The 7,500-nt window shown below is 37.1% G+C and overlaps 2 protein-coding genes across 2 annotated transcripts in view; one reads left to right on the top strand and one right to left on the bottom strand.

The window, feature by feature from the left end:
- The window catches only part of p24-1 (transmembrane emp24 domain-containing protein), a 15,398-nt gene extending 13,639 nt beyond the window's left edge, over positions 1-1,759 (top strand). The window contains exon 4 of the mRNA XM_043029924.2: positions 194-1,759. Within this exon, the coding sequence (XP_042885858.1) occupies positions 194-424 (231 nt within the window). The 3' untranslated portion in view covers positions 425-1,759. The remainder of the gene's footprint in view (positions 1-193) is intronic.
- Positions 1,760-2,401: 642 nt separating this feature from the next.
- The window catches only part of Pgm1 (phosphoglucose mutase 1), a 16,837-nt gene continuing 11,738 nt past the window's right edge, over positions 2,402-7,500 (bottom strand). The window contains exons 10-13 of the mRNA XM_043029922.2: positions 6,774-6,914; positions 6,350-6,533; positions 5,914-6,048; positions 2,402-3,245 (exon numbers count right to left, since the gene is read on the bottom strand). Of these exons, the coding sequence (XP_042885856.2) occupies positions 3,156-3,245; positions 5,914-6,048; positions 6,350-6,533; positions 6,774-6,914 (550 nt within the window). The 3' untranslated portion in view covers positions 2,402-3,155. The remainder of the gene's footprint in view (positions 3,246-5,913; positions 6,049-6,349; positions 6,534-6,773; positions 6,915-7,500) is intronic.

Genomic DNA, 7,500 nt, shown 5'->3' on the forward strand with positions numbered 1-7,500 from the left:
ATTTGCTTATTTCAGTGGTTCCTGAACTTTTGTTCAGTAAGGGCAGCCTTGCGTTTGTGCGTCTGGGAGGGGGTTTTACAGCATAGTATCTCAAAATGAAATGAGCAGGTTATGCTGTGGACCCAATATTTAGGAACCATTGGTTTATTCTAAAACTTTAGATTTTATTTTACATATGCTTTGCCTTTTGCAGATGGAGTCATCATCACAAAAGGTTCATGAGAACCTAAACTCCGTAATAGATTACCAGACCCATCACCGATTACAGGAGGCCCAGTCACGGAAAAGAGCAGAGGACCTCAATGAGCGTGTCCTCTTCTGGGCTGTAGGGGAGACTTTGGGCATTCTGGTCATTGCCGTTGGCCAGGTCATAATACTGAAGAACTTCTTTGCAGACAAGAAGACCAATCAAGCTGCCTATTAAGCATTGACTGCATTTATCAGCAGTTGTCTCCTTGCCACTGAATAGATTAACTTCCTTTACCACCATCAGGAAAGAACAAACTTGTGTACATTAGTGGTTTATAATGTTTTTAAAAAGGATTATTGTATTATTTAATGGAGCTCACACTTCTGCCAGCAAAATTGGTTCTTGAGTTATCTTTGAAAAAAAAAAAGAAAGAAAAAAAAGACTTTAACCAGCAGACATGGTCTTTGAGGTATTTTTTACTCACACACTCAAAGAAAATATTATTTCATGGTATTGCAAATTTTCTAGGTCAGTATCAACTTCAAAATGATCATTATTGTTAGTATAAAGTGTATGTAAACATTTAGTAATTGTTATCAAAGTTTTCTTCTTTTTTTTTTCATTATTTTACATTGGAATTTTTAAGATTTGAACATATATTGTAACTTCATTTCTATAATTTATAAATGTATGTTGTAAGTTGAGTTTTCAAATATTTGGAAATACAAACAGTGTGGAATAAGTTTTTGTGAGTAATGACTTAGTCTTTTCTTTTGCAAATTTTACTTTTTTTAGCTGTTGACGTGTTTATTGAACTATTTGTGATAGATAAAAGAGAAATTGAAAAAAGTATAATGTGACACAATTAGATTCATGGCATAAGCAGATTAGATGTACTCCAAATTGATGGTTGAATCAACTGCTAACATCTGATATTAATGCAAAAACTCTGATCACTTTTGAAGCTAATGAAAAACATATAAAATACTGCAGTCACCTTCAGAATAGATCTCAAAATACAACAAAAAAAATCCAAGAATAGGATGAAAATCAGCATATGCTGGAGTACGGCAGAAATAGTTTGTGTTTAGTTTGTCATTTTGAAAGTTTAATTTAGATGCTTTCAGATTAACTATTTAGGTCTTTGTCTATCTGGGTGCATGAGATCTGTATATACAGAGTCAAAGTTATATTTGAATGGCAGGTTGATCTGAATGGGATGACTGTGTTTATTTTTTTGTGCATTTTGTAGGCACTGTTAAATGCCAGACTTGGAATCTGGAATCATGGAAGGTCTTTGCAATCTACCCTCTTTGCTTCAGAAATGCAGAGCACAAGGTCATTTTCACAGGCATTATTAAACATTGGTAATTTCATTTTAGAATTCTGAAATAATGAATTTACTTTCTAATAATTTTCAAAAGTTAATGGCAAGATGTTGCATTGTATTCCACTGATATCCAGAGATGTGACATGCTATAGAATGAAAAGACTTGCATATTGTGTGGCTTTAGAGTGATGATAAATTATTGTTTTTGTATGTACTATCTTAATAAAAAGGAGTATGAATGTACTTGCTAATTACTAGTCCTCCTTTCAAATCTTGCCTTCAAGTTACATATTTATTTTAATTTTGCTTGAATAGAATTTTAAAAAATGTTAATTTATAAAGAAGATGCATTTAAACTTGCAAATTGGAACATATACATAAGATGATGCACAGAAGCTTCTTATTTTCTACAAATTCATGATTACCATAGAAAATGTTAGTTAAGTTTTTGTTTTAGCATTTTGCACTAAAAGTTTTAAAAAGCCCCTGAAATAAGGTGTTTAGCATATACTGCTTAAGCAGTATATGCTTATGGTTCTTGCCAAATATCTCATTCATGTTTTGTTATCGACCCATTCATGCCAGGCGATTCCGGCTTTGCATGGTCGTAATGCCGGGGTTTTTGAACACAGAAGCCTAACGCCTCGAGGCTCTTGGACGCACAAGCCGCGAAATAATATATAAAATACTGCAGTCACCTTCAGAATAGATCTCAAAATACAACAAAAAAAACACGAAATGTGTCAGCACGTCGTCCGGCGTGAATGGGTTAAATATATTTGGTCTTAAAACTAGGAAAAGGATTTGACTAAATCTTAAGAATATTAAAAATTATAGTTATCACATACACATACTAAGTACACTATTAAAAAGAAAATGTTTCATTAGCATAGTTTAATCTCTGAATTACCATAATCATGGAACCAAACATTTACTCTAATTTTGTAATATACATCCTGTGTACCAAATCACTTGTAATTTACTGGCATTATAACTAAGAGAAAAATGTTCAGCATTCTAAGCAACTCTGGAGTGACCTCAGATGCAGTGAATAAGTGTTTCTGTACCATTGTTTAAGAATATTAAAGTATTTATATTCAACTTATCTGATGTATCATTGTACCAAATTTAAGAGTCAGTAATGAAACAGCAATATTATTAGGAAAATGTCTGTAGCAGATATATTATTAAAGTTGACGGTTTTCATAGAACTGATACAAAAGACTTCAAACAAACAAATCACTTATTTTTTTATTTATTTAGAATAAACAGATAAAATATTAATACTTTTTTTTTTTTTTAGCAAATACTTTGTTCAGTAAAAAATATGTTGAATGAATAGATTTTTAAAGTTAAGAAACATTAACAATGTTTAATGTATAACAAAAGGTTTAAATTGTAGCAATAAAGAATTTTTTTTTAGCTAAGATTTCACCAAATACCATGAAAAAATAAGAAAAAAAAAAAAAAAGGATTTTTTTCCTGCACTTTACCATCCATGCTATTTTATGTTCTTTTTGAAAGTACATAATGAATTCATTTTATGGAAGTATGTGACTTAATTTTAAATTCATTCATCAAGTACGTTGTTTGATATAATTCCAAGAACTGCTGGCACCCCAGTTGTCACTACACTTAAGTGATAACTGTGGGCTCCTGGCGACCTGTGCGTTCACGGAGTTGGGACAAATTGATTGCAATTTCCACTAGTGGTTTGAGGACTTCCTGCAATTTAAGAAAAATATTGTTAATGTTAATAAAAAGAATTAGTGAACAAGCAAACGGTATGCACTTACTTTATTGACTTCATGCATAAAATTTATATTTTTTGATGGTATAATTTTTTGTTAAAGAAATCACACTAAAACTAAATTCAAGAAAATTATTCATATATATATATATATATATATATATATATATATATATATATATATATATATATATATATATATCATACCTTGATCAGGCTTAACTACCCTCCCTTGATCAGGCCTAACTACCCTCCCTTGATCAGGCATAACTACCCTGCCTTGATCAGGCATAACTACCCTCCCTTGATCAGGCATAACTACCCTCCCTTGATCAGGCCTAACTACCCTGCCTTGATCAGGCATAACTACCCTCCCTTGATCAGGCCTAACTACCCTCCCTTGATCAGGCATTACTACCCTCCCTTGATCAGGCATAACTACCCTCCCTTGATCAGGCATTACTACCTTGCCTTGATCAGGCATTTCTACCCTCCCTTAATCAGTCATAATCAGGCCTAACTACCTTGATCAGGCCTAACTACCCTCCCTTGATCAGGCCTAACTACCCTGCCTTGATCAGGCATTTCTACCCTCCCTTGATCAGGCATTACTACCTTGCCTTGATCAGGCCTAACTACCCTCCCTTAATCAGTCATAATCAGGCCTAACTACCTTGATCAGGCCTAACTACCCTCCCTTGATCAGGCATTACTACCTTGCCTTGATTAGGCATTTCTACCCTCCCTTAATCAGTCATAATCAGGCCTAACTACCTTGATCAGGCCTAACTACCCTCCCTTGATCAGGCCTAACTACCCTGCCTTGATCAGGCCTAACTACCCTCCCTTGATCAGGCCTAACTACCCTCCCTTGATCAGGCCTAACTACCCTGCCTTGATCAGGCCTAACTACCCTCCCTTGATCAGGCCTAACTACCCTCCCTTGATCAGGCCTAACTACCCTCCCTTGATCAGGCATAACTACCCTCCCTTGATCAGGCATAACTACCCTGCCTTGATCAGGCATAACTACCCTCCCTTGATCAAGCATAACTACCCTCCCTTGATCAGGCATAATTACCCTGCCTTGATCAGACATTACTACCTTGCCTTGATCAGGCTTAACTACCCTCTCTTGATCAGGCCTAACTACCCTGCCTTGATCAGGCATTTCTACCCTCCCTTGATCAGGCATAACTACCTTGCCTTGATCAGGCATTTCTACCCTCCCTTGATCAGGCATTACTACCTTGCCTTGATCAGGCCTAACTACCCTCCCTTAATCAGTCATAACTACCCTCCCTTGATCAGGCCTAACTACCCTCCCTTAATCAGTCATAACTACCCTTTGATCAGGCATAACACCCTCCCTTGATCAGGCCTAACTACCTTGCCTTGATCAGGCATTTCTACCCTCCCTTGATCAGGCCTAACTACCCTGCCTTGATCAGGCCTAACTACCCTCCCTTGATCAGGCATTACTACCTTGCCTTGATCAGGCCTAACTACCCTGCCTTGATCAGGCATTACTACCTTGCCTTGATCAGGCCTAACTACCCTCCCTTAATCAGTCATAATCAGGCCTAACTACCCTCCCTTGATCAGGCCTAACTACCCTGCCTTGATCAGGCATAACTACCCTGCCTTGATCAGGCCTAACTACCCTCCCTTGATCAGGCCTAACTACCCTCCCTTGATCAGGCCTAACTACCCTCCCTTGATCAGGCCTAACTACCCTCCCTTGATCAGGCATTACTACCTTGCCTTGATCAGGCCTAACTACCCTCCCTTGATCAGGCATAACTACCCTGCCTTGATCAGGCATAACTACCCTGCCTTGATCAGGCATTTCTACCCTCCCTTGATCAGGCATTACTACCTTGCCTTGATCAGGCCTAACTACCCTCCCTTAATCAGTCATAACTACCCTCCCTTGATCAGGCCTAACTACCCTCCCTTGATCAGGCATAACTACCCTCCCTTGATCAGGCATTACTACCTTACCTTGATCAGGCCTAACTACCTTGCCTTCATCAGGCCTAACTACCCTCCCTTGATCAGGCATTATTACCTTGCCTTGATCAGGCCTAACTACCCTACCTTGAGCAGGCATAACTACCCTCCCTTGATCAGGCCTAACTACCCTGCCTTGATCAGGCCTAACTACCCTGCCTTGATCAGGCCTAACTACCCTGCCTTGATCAGGCCTAACTACCCTGCCTTGATCAGACCTAACTACCCTGCCTTGATCAGGCCTAACTACCCTGCCTTGATCAGGCCTAACTACCCTCCCTTGATCAAGCATAACTACCCTCCCTTGATCAGGCATAATTACCCTGCCTTGATCAGGCATAACTACCCTTCCTTGATCAGGCATAACTATCCTTCCTTGATCAGGCATAACTACCTTCCCTTGATCAGGCATAACTACTCTCCGTTGATCAGGTATAACTACCCTCACTAGATCAGTTATAACTACTCTTCCTTGAACACGTCCTAACTATCCTCCCTAGACAAATCACAACTACCACATCTAGTTCCATAATCCAGAGTGAATCATATCTTAACCTTCTTCATTGTGTTACACTCATCCTCCCTCTCCTGTTTCATTTCCACAAACTAACATACAGCCATGTAGCGTACCTGAGCATCCTTAGTATACGTGGATGGATCAGATTCGTAGCTCTCGATATACATGCGGACAGTTGCACCCGAGCTTCCCGTGCCACTGAGTCGGAATACGGCACGAGATCCATCACTCATCAGGATACGCACTCCCTGCAATAATCAAAGTCATTAGTTATTCTTTTATTGTGAACTGAATATTTTTTGTCATTATTGATTCCTTATAAAAAAGGGAATGATATTATTCCTGCTTTATCACTTAGTAGTAGTAGCTGAAGACACCAACTTCAGTACCAAAATAACATAAAAATAATCCTGTTTTTTTTTATATATAAATAAACAGTATCTTATTGAAATAAAATACTATAATCATGAATAAGACATATACCTTCCACAAACAAAGCTTATCCAAAATAAATCTAAATAACATCATTAAAATCTACAGGAAGCTGACCTGTTTCTTTGCTACAGCTCCATCAATGGGGTCAGTGTACTCAAAGTTATCAATCTTGGCAATCTTGTATGTCTTTCCGTCATGTGACAGCTCCTTGCCAACCATGGCAGGATCACCACTCATGGCATCCAGAGCAGCCATCATAGCATTGCAAGGATCACTCTCACAGTTTTCATAGTCATATCTATGGAGACAAACTCATTATTAAAGCCCATAAAATTTGTAACTGTGAAATGACATGCAAAGCTTCCATTTATCTGTTTATAGTAAACAATGTATTTGGAATGCTACCTTTACACAATGCATAACAATATTACTTTTACCAATTCAACATCTCATAATATATGCACACATCAAAACAATCTGGTACAAACTAAACAACAATTTGATTACAAGATATATACACAAGACAACATGGACTCACCTAGTAAAGAAGTTCCTCCCATATGTTTGCCAGTGATTCAGAAGAACCTTTTCAACGGTAGTTTTCCGGACAGCAAGGATGGACAACCATGCAAGCACAGCCCATATGCCATCTTTCTCTCGGATGTGATCACTTCCAGTACTATAGACAAGAAATTAGAATTTCAAATAGTTATGTTACTGGGTTTGAAAAGGAAGAAAGAAAAAGTAGAAAAAAGGAAAATCAGAAAAAGTGAAATGCTACTAAACTTGCATGATTATCTCTTAAAAGCTTGAATAGCAATTCCTCTATCACTGAAATTATCATATAACAAGTGAAAGGTCTCTGACAAAGAATATCACAACAGTCTTTATTCAGGCTAATAGCAAATTCTCTCTGATATTAGAGGCTGGCTCTAATATGTGTTACCAAATGTTTAAAGTATCTCTGTAACAAAACTAAAGTGTTTTAATTTCCCAATTTCTTTCTGTTCCATTTCTCATCATATATACCTTCATGAACTGCATGAATATTGAGTTTACTATTTGTAGTAACATGAAAAAAAATCATTACTAATATAAAGAGTAAGGGGAAAAAAAAAAAAATTTAGAATAAGTAAATATAGTTTCAGGCAGCATACCAGATATTAATCTGTTTCTAAGTACATAGATGTTCATAAGTTTATAACTATAACAATAACAATAATAACACTAATAATAATAATGATGATACTAACAATAGTAATAGT

Source organism: Penaeus japonicus, unplaced genomic scaffold, assembly GCF_977035675.1.
Source record: "Penaeus japonicus unplaced genomic scaffold, GWHDUDI00000001_assembly GWHDUDI00000014, whole genome shotgun sequence".
In the NCBI taxonomy this organism is placed as follows: Eukaryota; Metazoa; Arthropoda; class Malacostraca; order Decapoda; family Penaeidae; genus Penaeus; species Penaeus japonicus.